The 17,975-nt window shown below is 41.9% G+C and overlaps 1 protein-coding gene across 3 annotated transcripts in view; it reads right to left on the bottom strand.

Annotated features, from left to right (window-relative positions):
* The window catches only part of clcn3 (chloride channel 3), a 154,301-nt gene extending 136,735 nt beyond the window's left edge, over nt 1-17,566 (bottom strand). For 2 of the 3 annotated variants that reach the window (XM_067982474.1, XM_067982473.1), the window contains exons 1-2: nt 17,435-17,566; nt 900-1,075 (exon numbers count right to left, since the gene is read on the bottom strand). In XM_067982474.1, coding sequence (XP_067838575.1) covers nt 900-1,059 — 160 coding nt within the window. In that variant the 5' untranslated portion in view covers nt 1,060-1,075; nt 17,435-17,566. The remainder of the gene's footprint in view (nt 1-899; nt 1,076-17,434) is intronic. The other variant, XM_067982471.1, reaches the window with a different exon arrangement.
* Nucleotides 17,567-17,975: the final 409 nt, after the last annotated feature.

Below are 17,975 nucleotides of genomic sequence, written 5' to 3'. Positions count from 1 at the left end.
TTTCCAGCAACGCCCACATCCCATGAATGAATAAAAATAAAATTTACGCTGCATTCCCTGCAGGCCTGTAAATGGTCGAACAGCACACCTGCCTGAAACAGGCGATAGGCTGCTTTTCTATGCGAATCGGAGTTCGACGCTGATTCTAAGAACCCAATTGCAATTTTCAGGTACAAACGGTTCTGCCCATTTATACCAGGCATTGAGCGACCTAAGCAACAGCCCTTAAAAGGGACCACTGGAGGAACCCCAAAAAAAACAACCAAAGAAATATTTTAATTTTTTATTTTTATGGGCCCAGGAGGAGCAGGAGCAGGCCCGACCTCGTGGCTGGCTTTGCATTGGGAGCCGGCCGAATTTCCACCCTCCTGGCTAGCTGCAGTGGGGTGTCCATTTGGTACCCAGAGCTTGCCGGCAGCATTTAAATGGTGCGAGCCTCCCAATGCCAGTTTTCAGCAGGCGGTTGCTCTGCCGGCTTTGCACCCGTTTTGGGCAAAAGTCGAAGACTGCCCCTGTTTATTTATTTGAGGCACCAAAACAAATTTTTACTCCATCTGGGAGATCTCTTGCACACTTCTTTCCAAATTGTTTGAATGGAGTCTTACACGCCTCTTACCACTTGCAACAATAAAACCTCTGACTCACTATATGCAAAACTAATGGAGATCTGCTAGTATGTATTATAAATCATACAAGAGTGGTGATAATTTAGGAGTAAAATATTGCCAAAATTCATCACATTTGACCGACATTTTAACCCATTAAATTTGAGATGTGAAAAGCTAGATTACAGTATTATACAAGATTATTAAATGAGATGCAAGACAAAAAAAATAACAGCAATGCAAGACCTGTTTACACAAGTACAATGGCAGACAAGATCAGAATACTACACTCACCCATAGAAACATCACCATCTAGCAAGTTGTCATCCTCAGATCCTGTGAAGTCCATGATTACTCCTGCTCCATCTAGCAATTCCTCATCACTACTCGCACTGGTGATACTGTTGTAACTGTTTCGGTAATATCCGCTAGAAAACAGTTGTTCGGACTCCATTTAGCACCTTGGCGATCTGAAGAGGGGAGAAATATGCAGTTACACCTATCATTTTGAAATGTATATTAACTTCAAACTGTCTGAAACTTTTGTCTGAAATTCCATGGACTGAAACAACTTATTCCATTTTGTTTTGGAAGCACGGCAACCATTTGAATACACTTTGAGAAATTGCATTTCAATAATTAGTGTATTGAACTACACATTTTTATAAAGTTAGATGAACTGCTGGCACATCTCAACAATGCACTCTCTCACAGGGCAGTACAATTGGTTTAGAGCAGTTATGGAAAAAGACAAGGAAAATCAAATGTAGAAATATTCAACTGGAGGAGGGCTAATTTCAGTGAGTTGAAAAGGGATCTGGCCCAGGTGGATTGGAATCAAAGACTGGCAGGCAAAACAATAAATGAGCGTTGGGAGGCCTTGAAAGAGGAGATAGTTCAGGTACAAACTAGACACATTCCCACAAGGGGGAAAGGAAGGGCATCCAAAACTAGAGCTCCCTGGATGACTAAAGATATAGAGATTAAAATGGAACAGAAAAAGGAAACTTGAGATAAATGTCGGGTTCATAATTCAGTGGAAAACCAAGCTCTGTGCAGAAAGTAGAGGAGAACTGAAAAAGGAAATGAGACACAAAGAAAAAGTATGAAAATAGATTAGCGGCTAACATAAAAGGGAATCCAAAAGTCTTTTATAAACATATAAATAGTAAAAGCGTAGTCAAAGGAAGGGTGGGGCCAATTATGGACCAAAAAGGAGATCTTCTTGTGGAGGCAGAGGGTATGGCTGAGGTACTAAATGAGAACTTTGCATCTGTCTTCACTAAAGAAGAGGATGCTACCAAAGTCACAGTAAATGGGATGGTGTTAGAGAAGTTGAATAGAATAAAAATAGATAAAGAGGTACTTGAAAGGCAAGTTGTACCTAAAGTAGAAAAGTCACCCGGTCCGGATGGGAGTCATCCTAGGTGCTGAGGGAAGTAAGGATGGAAATTGCAGAGGATCTGGCCACAATCTTCCAATCCTCCTTAGATATGGGAGTGGTGCCAGAGGACTGGAGGATTGCAAATGTGACACCCCTGTTCAAAAAAGGGAGGGGGATAAACCCCTCGGCAACCACAGGCCAGTCAGCCTAACGTCAGTGGGGGAAAAATTTTAGTGACATTAATCCAGGACAAATTTAATTGGCACTTGGAAAAATATGGGTTAATAAATGAAAGCCAGCACGGATTTGTTAACGGCAGATCGTGTTTGACTAACTTGATTGAATTCTTTGATGAAGTAACAGAGAGGGTTGATGAGGGTAGTGTGGTCGCTGTTGTGCATATGGACTTTCAAAAGGCATTTGATAAAGTACAACATAATAGACTTGACAGCTAAATTAAAGTCCATGGGATTAAAGGGATAGTGGCAGTATGGATACAAAATTGGCTAGGGGACAGAAAGCAGAGAGTAGTGCCCAACTGTTGTTTTTAAGGCTGGAGGGAAGAGTGCAGAGGTGTCCCCAGGGGTCGGTGTTTGGACCACTGTCTGTTTTGATATATATTAATGACCTGGACTTGGGTATACAGGGCATAATTTCAAAGTTTGCAGAAGACACAAAACTCTGAAATGCAGTGAACAATGAGGGGGATAGTAGCAGACTTCAGGAGAACATAGACTGACTGGTGAAATGGGCAAACACATGGCAGATGAAATTTAACAGAGAAGTGTGAAGTGATTCATTTTGCTAAGAAGAATAAGGAGAAGCAATATAAACTAAATGGTACAATTTTAAAGGGGATGCAGGAACAGAGAGACCTGGGGGTGTATGTACAAAATTCTTTGAAGGTGGCAGGACAAATTGAGAGGGCTGGTAAAAAGGCAAACGGGATCTTTGGCTTTATAAATACAGACACATAGTACAAAAGCAAGGAAGTTATGTTAAAACTTTATAAAAGACTGGTTAGGCCCCAACTGGAGTATTGTGTTCAATTCTGGGTACCACACTCTAGGATGGGTGTCAAGGCCTTAGAGAGGGTGCAGAGGAGATTTATTAGAATAGTGCCAGGGATGAAAGTTATATGGTGCGACTCGAGAAACTGGGGTTGTTCTCCTTACAGCAGAGAAGGTTACGGAGAGATTTGATAGAGGTGTTCGAGATCATGAACGGTTTGATAGAGTAAATAAGGAGAAACTGTTTCCAGTGGCAGAAGGGTCAGTAACCAGAGGACACAGATTTAAGGTAATTGGCAAAGGAACTAGAGGTGACATGAGGAAAAATTTTTATACGCAGCGAGTTATTATGATCTGGAATGCACTGCCTGAAAGGGTGGTGAAAGCAGCTTCAATAATAACTTTCAAAAGGGAATTGGATAAATATTTGAAGGGGAAAAATTTGCAGGGCTACAGGGAAAAAGAGCAGGGAGAGTGGGACTAATTGGACAGCTCTTTCAAAAAGCCGGTACAGGAACAATGGGCTGAATGGCTTCCTTCAATGCTGTAAGATTCCCAGAATATCTCAACCCGCAATTTTATCTCAGCCAGATAATCAGGAGATGATGCTAAAAAGGTGGAAGATAGTTCCGAGTGGAGCAGAGTAGGAAGAGATTGAGATTCGAAGCCATATGTCTTCTATGCAGCTCCCAACAGCTGTTTCAAAGGAACAGTGCTGGCAAAAACTTATTTAGTTTGGAAATGACACATCTCGTGAGCATTTTAAGAGGAAAATTAGAATAATGAAAGGCTTTTGGTTGAGTGGTTAGCTGACTGAACAAGCAATCTGGAGAACATGAGTTTAATTCCCCCAAAAGCAGTTTGTGTATTTAAATTCTAGAAATAAAAAGCAGGTAACTATAAAAAAGTGACCATGAGGTTACTGAATTATTGTAAAAATCCAACTGGTTCACTAATATCCTTTAGGGAGGAAAACCTGTCACCCTTAGTCTGGCCGATATGTAGAATCATAAAAAGGTTACAGCATGGAAGGAGGCCATTCGGCCCATTGAGTCCGTGCCGGCTCTTTGTAAGAGCAATCCAGCTAGTCCCATTCCCCCACCTTATCCCCGTAGCCCTGCAAATTTTTTCCCTTCAAGTACCTATCCAATTCTCTTTTGAAAGCCATGATTGAATCTGCCTCCAGTAGTGGAGTGGATTCGGGTAGTGGATTCCAGTTCCTAACCACTCGCTGTGTAAAAACGTTTTTCCTCATGTCACCTTTGGCTCTTTTGCCAATCACCTTAAATCTATGTCATCTGGTGCTTGACCCTTCCGCCAATAGGAACAGTTTCTCTCAATCTATTCTGTCTCGACCCTTCATGATTTTGAATACCTCTATTAAATCTCCTTGCAACCTTCTCTGTTCCAAGGAGAACAACCCCAGCTTCTCCAGTCTGTGAGACTAATCTCACACCAACTTGATTGACTCTTAACTGCACTCTGAAGTGGCCTAGCAAGTCACTCAGTTGCAGCAATCCAGCAACTCGGGGATGGGCAATAAATGCCAGCCTTGCCAGTGACCCCCACATCCAGAGAATGAATTTAAAAATAGAGTTGGCCACTGGGTGGGAGAGGGGCAGCTGGCTAGAAAAATGTCGACAGCTAGTAGTTAGAACCATAGAAAAGATACAGCTCAAAAGGGGGCCATTCGGCCCATCATGTCCCCGCCAGCTCGAAGAACAACCAGGTGCCCATTCTAATCCCACTTTCCAGCACCTGGTCCGTAGCCCTGCAGCTTACAGCATTTTAGGTGCAGGTCCAGGCACTTTGTAAAAGAGTTGAGGGTCCCTGCCTCTACCACCAATTCAGGCAGCGAATTCCATACACCCACCACCCTCTGGGTAAAAAAGTTTTTCCTCATGTCCCCTCTAATCCTTCTGCCAATCTGTTTAAATCTATGTCCCCTGGTTCTTGAACTCTCCGCTAGGAGAAACAGATACTTCCTGTCGACTCTATCTGGGCCCCTCATAATTTTGTACACCTCAATCAAGTCTCCCCTCAGCCTCCTCTGCTCAAAGAAAAACAACCCCAGCCTATCCAATCTCTCCTCATAGTTGCAATTTTCAAGCCCTGGCAACATTCTTGTAAATCTTCTCTGCACTCTCTCCACAGCAATTACGTCCTTCCTGTAATGTGGTGACTAGAACTGCACACAATACTCCAGCTGTGGCCTTACCAGCGTTTTATACAGTTCCATCATTACATCCCTGCTTTTGTATTCTATACCTCGGCTAATAACGGAGAGCATTCCGTCTGCCTTCTTCACAACCTTATCTACCTGTGCTGCCACCTTCAGGAACCTGTGCACATGCACTCCAAGGTCTCTCACTTCCTCGACCCCTCTCAATATATTCCCGTTTACTGCATACTCCAATTTACCGTTTGCCCTCCCTAAGCATATTACCTCACACTTCTCCAGGTTGAACTCCATTTTCCACTTCTCCGCCCGCTCCACCAACCCATTGATATCTTCTTGGAGTCGACAGCTATCCTCTTCACTATCAATGACACGTCCAATTTTTGTGTGTTCTGCAAATTTGCCAATCATGCCCCCTACATTCAAGTCCAAATCATTAATATATACCACAAACAGCAAGGGACCCAACACTGAGCCCTGTGGCACACCACTGGGAATGGATTTCCATTCACAAAGACATCCATCGACTTATACTCTGTTTCCTGTAACTGAGCCAATTTTGGATCCAATTCGCCACATTGCCCTGTATCCCATGGGCTTTTACCTTTCTGACCAGTCTGCCATGTGGGACCTTGTCAAATGCCATACTAAAATCCATGTAGTCAACATCCACTGCACTACCCTCATCAATCCTCCTGGTCACTTCCTCAAAGAATTCAATCAAATTTGTAAGGCATGACCTTCCCTGAACAAATCCATGCTGACTATCCCTGATTAAACCATGCCTTTCCAAGTGACAGTTTATCCTATATCTCAGTATTGATTCTAGTAGTTTGCCCACCACCGACGTAAGACTGACCAGCCGAGAATTGTTCGGCCTTTCCTTCGTACCCTTTTTAAACAATGGTACTACGTTTGCAATCTTCCAGTCCTCTGGTACCTCCCCTGTATCTAGTGAGGATTGGAAAATGATCCTCAGAGAATCCGCTATTTCCTCCCTGGCATCCTTCAATAGCCTAGGAAACAGTCCATCCGACCCTGGTGACTTATCAACTTTCAAGGATTCCAGTCCCTCTCGTACTTCCCCTCTCGTTATGTTTACCTTATCCAATATTTCACACCTCACCTCTTCAACTACTACGTCAAGATCATCCCTTTCCTTTGTGAATGGATGTGGGGATGCCGGTGATGGACTGGGGTTGACAATTGTAAACAATTTTACAACACCAAGTTATAGTCTAACAATTTTATTTTAAAATCCACAAGCTTTCGGAGGTTTCCTCCTTCCTCAGGTGAACATTCACCTGAGGAAGGAGGGAACCTCCGAAAGCTTGTGGATTTTAAAATAAAATTGTTGGACTATAACTTGGTGTTGTAAAATTGTTTACAATTTGTGAATGGAGACAAACTAATCATTTAAAACCCTACCCACATCCTCTGCTTCTACACACAAGTTTAGGTCTCACCTTTTCCTTAGCTACCCTCTTGTTCTTAATGTACTGATAAAACATCTTTGGGTTTTCTTTAATCCTACTAGCTAATATTTTATCATGTCCTGTCTTTGCTTTCCTTATTTCCTTTTTTACGTGATCTCTGTACTTTCTGTACTCCTCTAGGCTTTCTGCTGTATTTAGTTTTCTGTGACAGTCATAAGCTTTCTTTTTCTGCTTTATCTTGCCCCGTATACTTCAACAATCAGGGGGCTCTAAATTTGGCAGTGCCACCCTTTTTCTTTGAGGGAACGTGTCTGCAGTGCACCCGTAGAATTTCACTTTTTAGTGCCTCCCACTGATTTCTCCTCAAGTAGTTGTGTCCAGTCCACTTCTGCCAAATCACCTCTGAGCTCTGTAAAATTTGCCTTCCCCCAATTTAAAATGTTTACTCCTGATTTAACTCTGTCCTTTTCCATAATAATGCTAAAACTAACTGAATTGTGGTCACTATCCCCAATATGGTCACCCACTGTCACTTCACCCACTTGCCCATCTTCATTTCCCAGGACTAAATCTAAAATTGCATCCCCTCTTGTTGCCTTGTCACGTACTGGCTAAAAAAGTTCTCCTGGACATCGATCAAGAATTTTGCACCCTCTGTGCCTCTCACACTGTTTGAATTCCAGTTGATGTTAGGGTAGTTGAAGTCCACTATTATTGCCCTCTTATTTTTGCACTCAGAAATTTGCCTACATATTTGTTCTTCTATCTTCCTTTCGCTATTCAGGGGTCTATAGTATCCTCCTAGTAGTCTGACTGCCCTTTTTTTATTTTTTAGCTCAACCAATAGGGCCTCGATTGATGATCCATTTTGCATATCATCACTTCTCACAACTGTAATTGATTCCTGAACCTATGCTACCCACCTCCTTTTTTATCACCCACTCTATCCTGCCTGAAAACTCTACATCCAGGGATATTGAGCTGCCAATTATCCCCCCTCTTTAAGCCAGGTTGCCGTTATAGCAATGATATCATGCTGCCATGTGTCAATCTGTGCCCTTAGCTCATCTGCTTTGTTTGTAATACTCCTTGCATTGAAGTATATACCTTTAACCTTGTCAAATTCCTGTGCTGAACACTATTTAACCTTTGCTTCTTTTGCCTTTGAGTCGCTAACTACTCAGTTGCAGCAAAAACAAAAATAAAGCTACCTTAAGATAAAAACACATTGAATTTTGAATCCTTACCAATAATTGCAAACCACATTCTGTACATATCAGGCAGCAAACTGCAGTTTCTAGAGATTGGTCTTGCTATAAAACCTACCCCTGAAACGTAGGTGGGAAGGAAGCAGAAATTGGGAGGCATTTTATGCTGGAACAAATTCATAGCTCCACAATTCTATTCTTTACCTACTGCACTTAAAAAAGGGGAACGTTGGGTCTGAGCATACATTTGAATCCAGCCCACATGAACTTAAGTAAAGTCTTATCCCAGTTCGAGGATCATATGTGAAATGAATTGAAACAGTCACAACCCAGCTGAGTGTGGGCCCACAGCATAGAAATTTCCACTGGTTGGCAATCTCCCTCTTCATTCTAAGTTCTGCTGCTTTTGGTGCTCTTCTGAAAAGTGAAGTTTGATGCACATTGGCGGAGCAGAAAAAAAGTTCAACTTTACAGCAGATAATTGACCCAAGAACACTTGATTCTGCTTGAGTGACAAAAATTGTCAGTGGCCATCTGTTCTTTTTTTTTGGGGGGGGGGGGGGGGGGGGAAAGAGAGTGAAGAGAAGGTGGTTCCACTCCCCAGCAGTGAAATCACAAAACAAATTGAGGCAAGACACAATCCTGCCTCAAGTGCTATACATTCAACATTCATAATTCTGGATGGAATTTTATTTTGTCCTCCCACGACACATTGTCACTGAATGCTCCCTGTTCTCCCCATCAGCTGACATTTTTTTCTGAAGTAGGCATTTCACATATGCATCCTTATCAGTTCATTTGCGCTCATGTGCTTTGCTGTTTTCTTTCCAGTCATCACTTAGCCACAGTCTCCCAACAAAAACACGACAAATTAATTTTACATGCATTAATTCCAGAATAAATTTAGATAAAGTGTGCATCATGAAAATGTGTGCAAATGACATTATGCTTCATATGGGGCCTTTAATATCTGATGTACATCATTTCTGCCCCACCTCCTAAAAGCATTCTCAATGTTAGATTTTTGGTGCTCAGGATGAAGATTACGAATGAAACACTTTGCCATCTTGTTTACCAGGGACCAGCATTGAAGACTTCCAGGTCAAGTATAGCAGGTGCAAAGTAAAACTCACCCTACTCAGTCAGGCTCAACAACTCTTCAAACCATCCTTATAAGATCAACGGTAACTACATAATCTACAAAATATTTTCCATTTCCCAAAATAGGCATCGTTGTGGCCTCTCTGAGCAAGATTGTCAATGTACTACCAATTTTTGAACAGTTTGTGTCATTGGCTTGTAAAGAAGAAAAATAAGCAAACTTGCATTTACAACACATATTTCACATCCTCAGGACGTTCCAAAGTGATTGACAGCTAACAAATTACTTTTGAAATGTCGTCACTGCTGTTTTGTGAGCAAACACAGCAGCTTATTACCAATCAATCTGTTTGACGAATGTTGGCCAGGGCAATGGAAGAACTTCCTGCTTTTATTCGAATTGTGCCTTTGGATTTTTTTTATGGCTCAGTTTAACATCTCATACAAAAAACAGCACCTCCAGCAATAGTTGCATAAAATTACAACACAGAAACATGCCATTCAGCCCAGCCAGTCTGGCGTTTCACCTTCAGATGAGCGACAGCCCCAATTCTATGTGCCGCTCTGTTCCCTTTAATTCCCCTTTCTTTCAACCACCTATCTAACCTATTCTTAAATGTGAATATGGTTTCCACTTCAATCATTAATTCTGGTAGTGCATTCTAGTTTCACAACGCTCTGCGTAAAAAAGTTTCTCCTGCTTTCTGTCCTAAATCGCTTACATTTAATCTAATATTTACATCCCCTCGTTCTAGACCCTTCCATCAGTGCAAAAAGTCTGTTTCTATCCACGTATAGGAACGCAAGAACTGCTAGATTTAAAAAGTCCCAGGTCCATCCAGTTCATCGTCTACCATCCTGGTAGTTGCATGATGATGATGGGGATAGAGCGGGGAGGTGGGGTTGAGGTGCAAGATCGGCAATGATCCTATTAAATGGCGGGGCAGGCTCGAGGGACCGTATGGCCTGCTCCTATTTCTTATGATACAACGATAATGGAGTTGTTGACTAATCATAGCAATCAATCACTGTCCCACCACTGTATAATTTTAAACACCACCATAAAATCACCCCTTAATTTCCTCTATTCTAACAAAAACAATCCTAATTTTTCAAGTCTACCTTCCTATTTGTATTTCCTCATACTAGGCATCATCCAAATGAATCTGCAATCTCCCCTCTCTGTTGCCTCAATATCGTTCCTGGAGCATGGAGTCTGAAATGGTACAATTCCATTTGTGGTTTTATTAAGGTTTTGTATAGATTCTCCATCGCATCTTGTCTTTTATATTCTATACCTCTTGCCATAAAACTCAGTATTCCATTAGGTTCTGCATGGCTGTACCCACTTGAGGTGAGGCAAAAGTTCTTGTGAACCTAAATCCCCAAATCCCTCTGATATTCCACATCATCCAGCTTTCTCCCATTCAAACTATAATTATTACTTTTATGTTCTTTATCAACATTTCTTATCTCACATTTGCTGACATTGAATTCCATCCGCCATTTCTCTGCCCATTCCACCATCAAATCAATAAGCTCTCCACCCACCTCCATGGCTTCATACCAGCTCCATCAATCGGTGGGAAGAGAATAAAGGTATGATGCACTGTTTCAGCAACATGCAGTTGTGCTCACATCGTCAAATGCATAGGTTTGTGGAACTAAAAATAGAACAGAATTCTGTCCTAAACCTGCCTCAAGGAAAATCTTTAATGCCATCTTTCTTCCTACCCAGTTTTAATTGAAAAGTTTACAAAAAATTTCATGTGATGAAAAGTGGTAATGACAGCATTATTTTATATCACATCTTTAACATAATAAAAACTGTTACGTTTTAGTCTTTACCAAGATCTTTCATAGAACCAGAGAATCACGCAGCACAGAAGGAGGCCATTCGGTCCATCATGCCTGTGCCAGCTCTTTGAAAGAGCTAGCCAATCAGACTTACTCCCCTGCTTTTTCCCCATAGCCCTGCAAATGCTTCCTATTCACGTATATATCCAATTCCCTTTTGAAAGTTACTACTGAATCTGCTTCCACCACCCTTTCAAGCAATGCATTCCAGATCATATCAACTTGCTGCATTAAAAAAGTTCTCCTCATCTCCCCTCTTCCTCTTGTGCTCTGTGCTGAAGACCACACCCATAAACAAGCCCTACTCGAGTGTGACTTTACACACACATCTGGTACTGTCACGCTACCCAGGAATCGAACGGATATCCACATTACTGTACTTAGCGGACTGAATATGATACTAGCCCTCATGTGATCGTCTAGACTTTAGATATTGGAAGAATAAGCATTCCATCAGACCGTGGTTTAGGCTATAAACTAGTGAAGTGATTTATGAGAAACAACAGATAAGCAGAAGCATCATATACAAAAGTAACAAAAAAGATACACTTAGCCATTTCTACTGAGAAACTGAACCTAGAACAGCGTCCAACATAAGACTTGTGTGATCAACGTCATTACAAAACAGATTATCTGGTCATTATCACAATGCTGTTTGTGGGACCTTGCTGTGCACAAATTGGCTGCCACATTTCCTATATTACAACAGTGACTATACTTCAAAAAGTACTTCATTGGCTGTGAAGCACTTGGGGACGTCCTGAGGTCACAAAAGGCATTATATAAATGCAAGTCTTTCTTTCTTCCCACCGTGGAATCTCAATGTGCCACCTCTGCACATGCTGCAATCCAGTGGTATAAAAAGTTGGGATGTGCCTCGCACCCCCTTTGAAATTGAAAGCTAGATTACAGGAGAAAAAAAGATGTTTGATGCAAATGGTTGATGACAGCATTATTGCATAGCTCCTTTAACAAAATAAACCAGTTACACTTTTAGTTTTCACCTGGCTATTTCTCTTCTGCTCTATGCCAAAGGCCACTCCCATAAACGAGCCATCATTTCCCATCAAAATAACGCTATTCTCAAACTCCCAAAGATGAAAGACCACGTGTTACCAAGCATTTTACCTTATTGTGATAGATTTCAGGGTAAAGTAAGCATTCTGTGTGGGTAATTTCTACTTGTTTTGCAATCAAAACATGTTTGTATAGGAATAATGCCTTTAGAGTGACATTTTGCATACTAGACTTTAATATGCATCCTTTCTAGCCTGGGGAAAGCAATCTAACAGTGAACAACTTTAATCTGACCAGCCATAACTCATATGTATCAAAAATATGAATTGAATTGTGATGAATCCTTTATTCTTTGCAAAAACATCCCAAGGCAATTCTCAGAGCGAAAACATAAAGGGGGAAAGAGGTAGGGAGGAGGCTGAAGGCATGATCAAAGAGATATGCTTTGAGGAAGTTTCTGAAGGCAGGGATTTTTTTTTTTTAGGGAGAATGCTCTGCAGTATGTGACCAAAACAGCTGAAGCCTCTGAAACCAATGTGGAGTTGGGAGAGGGGTATGAATATAAAGCAGGTCAAGTTGGAAAAGGCGGCGGCACATGCTAGCAAGTAGTAACATAGGAATTGCTGGACGAAAAAAGACCAAGGTCCATCCAGTTCACCTTTTACCATCTAGGTCGTCACAAGGTACAACAATAATGGAGCTGTTGACTATTCACGGTAATCAATCACCAATTAGTCTGCAACAGACCCAGACATGAAGTGAGGAAAACCAGTCAGTGGTGGAAAATTTTGGGAGCCTTGGGTCCAAAGTCACCTGTTCCTCCCAAGCATGCTACACTTACCATATGGCATACTCAAATTACTCATATACTGTATCCTAAAATATTATGTTCTCAAACAAATCTATCTAATTTGCATTTGAATGAATCAACACCTTCAGGTTCCACCGTCTTTATAGGGAGCATGTTCCATAAATTTACCACTCGTTCAAAGGCAATTAAGAGCAAGGACCGTAACTGATCATTTTGTGCCCCGCCCCCAAGCCCAAGAGAACTATGGTCCACCCAGCAAGCCTGACCTGCTGTATCACTGGACACAACCCTGATCTTTTTTTAAAACCACAATTCAGACCCCAGACTGCAACCATCAAGCAGACCATACCTCTTCCAGCCCCAAAGCTATCCTAGCTCTTCCAGTCCCCAACCAAACCCTACATTTGTGACCACTAAGCAAATATTAGCCCCAGGCATACGCTGAACTGTTTCTCTATGTCAACAGTTAATTCTGATGTGGAGATGCTGGTGATGGACTGGGGTTGACAATTGTAAACAATTTTACAACACCAAGTTATAGTCCAGCAATTTTATTTTAAATTCACAAGCTTTCAGAGGCTTCCTCCTTCGTCAGGTGAACGATGTGAAAATGAAATCCTCGAAATGAAATCGCATTTATAATTCACAGAACAATGCTTGGTGAGTACAGACAGTTTTTTCAACTGCCCGGGCAGTTAGTGAAATGCACCTCCTAATCTTTTGCTACAGACTGGTATTGGCAAGGATCTCAATCCCATCAGCACAAACTGAGGTGCTGTATGCAGAGGAGAGGAATCCATATCTGAATAAATTCCATGAAGGGGTAAAGAAAGGAAAGGAAAACTGTGCTTTTACTCCTCCTTAATCTGTTTTCCCTCTCTTTGCCTAATTTTATTAATTTGACTGTGTAAGCTTCTCTCAAATCACTAATGAATTGTATATCCATAGCAAGCAAAACCACTTATGTCAAGACAGAATAAATTGCAGTGGCCCTGATTGCTGAGTGAGCTGTAAGAACACTAATCCCACAAACTAAGATTACCAAGATCATAAAATACAAAACAAATTGTCATAATTTCATTAATTAAACTGTACTTTGGTAGGGCAAAGCTTTTTTTAAAAAAAGTTTTTTTTTAATTCACATTATAACTCGAGAGTTAAATGGGACAACTGAAGCATTGCTGGAGATTTCAGAGTATGGTCTCCCACCCAAATCCCATCCCTCCAACATCAAATTAGATCTTACTGCTGTAAAAGAAACATCAAAAAAAATTATCCAGTCAATTTATAATTTAGTACCTATCTTGAGTACAAAAAATCATTGGTGTGTCCTTTTAAGGGTTCAGCGGATAAGTGTGGTGCTAAACTGTACAGACAAGAAAGATGTTCATTTCAATCCCCACTCAGGTGGGCATAACCTTAAAATTAGAGCTAGGCTATTCAGGGGTGAAGTCAGAAAGCACTTCTTCACATAAAGGGTAGTGGAAATTTGGAACTCTCTCTCCCCAAAAATCTGTACAGGTAAGATGAATTGAAAATTTCAAAACTGAGATTGGTGTGTTTTTGTTCAGCAAGGGTATTCAGGGGTATGGAATCAGAGCAGGTAGATGGAGTTAAGACATAGGTCAACCATGAACTAACTGAACGGGCGGAACAGGCTCGCGGAGCTGAATACCCTACTCTTTTTGCTATGTACCTGTAATTGTGAAAGCACAACTGCCAAGATTCCACTCTTGATTGCTTTTCGGTTTAGAAAGTATTGTGTTCACAATTGCTACACGTGATGGAAAGTATGCAAGTGTAGTTATCAGATAAGGCCAGGATCAAGCTTGGCTGTAAAACTGTAGCACAAATGCAACAACACTTCCTGTCTAGGTTCACACATAAAGAATGACCACTTGTGTGATACAGCAGAGGGCTGCCAGCTGAAGGAGTAACCTAACCCAGCATAAGTCTATGTTTTCAGAGAGTGGGCGAGAAAATGGGGGGCGGTGGAAATAGGAGTTATGAAAATTACAGTGAAGGTGATGGCTGCAGTTATATTTAACATTCCCAACTCTTTCCCAAATCAGCTCCATATTTGCAGATATTAATTTGTTACTTAAATTTCTACAAAATTAGCTTAATTTTAAAATGAGATTAAAGCCTTTTCCATGAGAAAAATTGCAGAACATGTTCAAATTATTGTTGATTATGTTAATTATGTCCAGGAGTGAATCACCCAGTCCTCTCCCCTCACCCACATATTATACCTGCCCAGCTAAAGAAGCCTCTGTTGCGGACAAGCAGATTTCTAATCACTCAGCTTAGCAAATTCTCCAAAAGCACAAACTTACAAGTCACTCTGTAATTCCCATTCAGTTAAAGCAATTAAACACAAAGCAAGGTTTTCAATGCACAAAATTTTCAACCAGAGAGCATTAAATTATGTGATTTACACCAATAATAATGCTGTCACACACAGAAAACCTCCCTCCTGCTTTTAGTACTCTAATCCAGCACTGCCTGGGTGCATTAGACTACATAAACATTGTGCACACCTGTAACCCTCTGAAATCCTTCCAAAACTAAACATGCAATACCTAACCCTATCCTTGCCCACTGGCATCACCCAAAGTAAAGCAGCATAATAAACACAATAATGTAGATTATATTTGTACAGATCTGATTACTTTTTTTTTAGTTTGACTGTCAGCTAAGAAAGAAGCCCATGGAATCAAAGGAAAAGTGCGGACTTGGTTTGGAAGTTGGCTGAGCGAAAGGCGACAGAGAATAGGGATAATGGGTAGGTACTCACATTGGCAGGATGGGACTAGTGGAGTCCCGCAGGGATCTGTCTTGGGGTCTCAATTATTCACAATATTTATTAATGACTTAGATGAAGGCATAGAAAGTCTCATATCTAAGTTTGTCGATGACACAAAGATTGGTGGCATTGTAAGCAGTGGAGATGAAAACATAAAATTACAAAGCGATATGGATAGATTAGATGAATGTGCAAAACTGTGGCAAATGGAATTCAATGTGGGCAAATGTGAGGTCATCCACTTTGGATCAAAAAAGGATAGAACAGGGTACTTTCCAAATGGTAAAAAGTTAAAAACAGTGGATGTCCAAAGGGCCTCAGGTGTTCAGGTACATAGATCATTGAAGTGTCATGAACAGGTGCAGAAAATAATCAATAAGGCTAATGGAATGCTGGCCTTTATATCTGGAGGACTAGAGTACAAGGGGGCAGAAGTTATGCTGCAGCTGTACAAAACCCTGGTTAGACCGCACCTGGAGTACTGTGAGCAGTTCTGGGCACCGCACCTTTGGAAGGACATAGTGACCTTGGAGGGAGTGCAGCGTAGGTTTACTAGAATGATACCCGGACTTCAAGTGTTAAGTTACGAGGAGAGATTACACAAATTGGGGTTGTATTCTCTGGAGTTCAGAAGGTTAAGGGGTGATCTGATCGAAGTTTATAAGATATTAAGGGGAACAAATAGGGTGGATAGAGAGAAACTATTTCTGCTGGTTGGGGATTTTAGGAGTAGGGGGCACAGTCTAAAAATTAGAGCCAGATCTTTCAGAAGTGAGATTAGAAAACATTTCGACACACAAAGGGTGGTAGAAGTTTGGAACTCTCTTCCGCAAACGGCAATTGATGCTCGCTCAATTGCTAAATTTAAATCTGAGATAGGTAGCTTTTTGGCAACCAAAGGTATTAAGGGATATGGGCCAAAGGCAGGTATAAGGAGTTAGATCACAGATCAGCCATGATCTTATCAAATGGCGGAGCAGGCTCGAGGGGCTGAGTGGCCTACTCCTATTCCTATGTTCCTAAATTGCACGTGACTTGTGAAGTTCAGAGGAAGCCTGATTCAGTGCAATTCAAATGACTACATCCCCTCCCCCAAACTCCTTTTGGAGTCTGGCAGTAAGGGTATGAAATGTAGATTTGTGCTTGAATGAACGGCACAAGAGACCTGATTAAATATAATTATTTTACAGATCTCTCTCATCTCACATACACTGAATAGACAGCAAAGTTGATCTTGCAGATGAAGGATGCAGAACTCCAGATATAAAATATACAGGGGCTTTTTTTTTAAAAAATGACTAACTAGGTTCAGCTGGTCCAACCCTTCCCCTCAAAATACAGATGAAAGGAAGCTACTGAATTATTAACACATCAGGCCACTGTTCTAAAGAACTTACAACAGAACAGAATGATTTTGTTTCCTTGAATTCTGAAATTCTTAATGCAATAATAATGAAACACTAAGCTTTGTGCAGTACTAATTCTCCACACCAGGTCTAGTTAATGCACTTTGTAAATACAGTACCCCCCCCCCCTCCCCCTTGGAGGTAATGCAGTTACAATTTGCTCTAATATAGCAGAAGCAAAAACAGGTTGGGATGCAGGGAGTGCGATGGGAGTGAGTGAGTAAGGGCACTGGCAGAAAAGGCATTTTCTCCTTCTGGACTTGTCTGATGCATTTACGCACAAGAATACAACACCATCCTATTTTGTATTAATTCTTCCCCTCCCACTCCACTCCACTCCATTCCATTCCAACACACTGCACCCATCAATCATTCAGCGGCCTCTTCCCCCCCCCACAACTCAGGCAATTGTACTTTTCGCCCCAGAATGTCTGCCTCTTGCCGGACAGCCAGCACGCAGAAAACAGGGGCTGATGTACACCCTTTTAAAAACGGCTCGCACCACAACAGAAGAGCCGCCCACAACAAACAAACAAACAAACAAAACCACACAGCCCGAGAATGTAGCCGCCCATGGCCGAAAGCCACCCCCGACCCCGTTATACCGTACTTACTCTGCACATTATCCTCCCAGCTCCTGTTGTCATGGCACACTGGGCCGACTGACGCTCTGACATCGCGACACTAGCTCGCTCGCTCGCTCGCTGTCCCGTCCTCTCGGCGTTGCCGGACTCGCGCAACCAGATCTCGCGTTATCCTCTCATTATTTGTGCTGGAGGAGGCGGGGCGGGGCGGGGGGGGGGGGGGAAAGTGGGGCGTTTCTTTTGGGGGGGGGGGGGTTTTCGACGCATGCGCCGAGCCCGTTGGATTGGGGAGAGGAGGGTGGCGGTTGGTTGGCGGTTGTCTCGGCGCGTGAGGGACGTGGCGCGAGGCGGTGTTTGAGCCGGAGTTCGTAACCGTCGATCACTCCCGGAGTAACAGAACGAGGTCATTTAATGCAGAGTAACAGAATGAGGTCATTTAAATCCAGAGTAACATAATGGGGTCATTTCATTTCAGAGTAATAGAATGAGGCCATTTAAATCCAGTGTGACAGAAAGAGGTCATTTAAATCCATAGTAACATAATGGGGTCATTTAAATCCAGAGTAATAGA

Source organism: Heptranchias perlo, chromosome 4 (genome assembly GCF_035084215.1).
Source record: "Heptranchias perlo isolate sHepPer1 chromosome 4, sHepPer1.hap1, whole genome shotgun sequence".
NCBI classification, from domain to species: Eukaryota; Metazoa; Chordata; class Chondrichthyes; order Hexanchiformes; family Hexanchidae; genus Heptranchias; species Heptranchias perlo.
The sequence above is the reverse complement of the archived record's forward strand: the minus strand, read 5'-3'. Positions and strand labels throughout refer to the sequence as shown.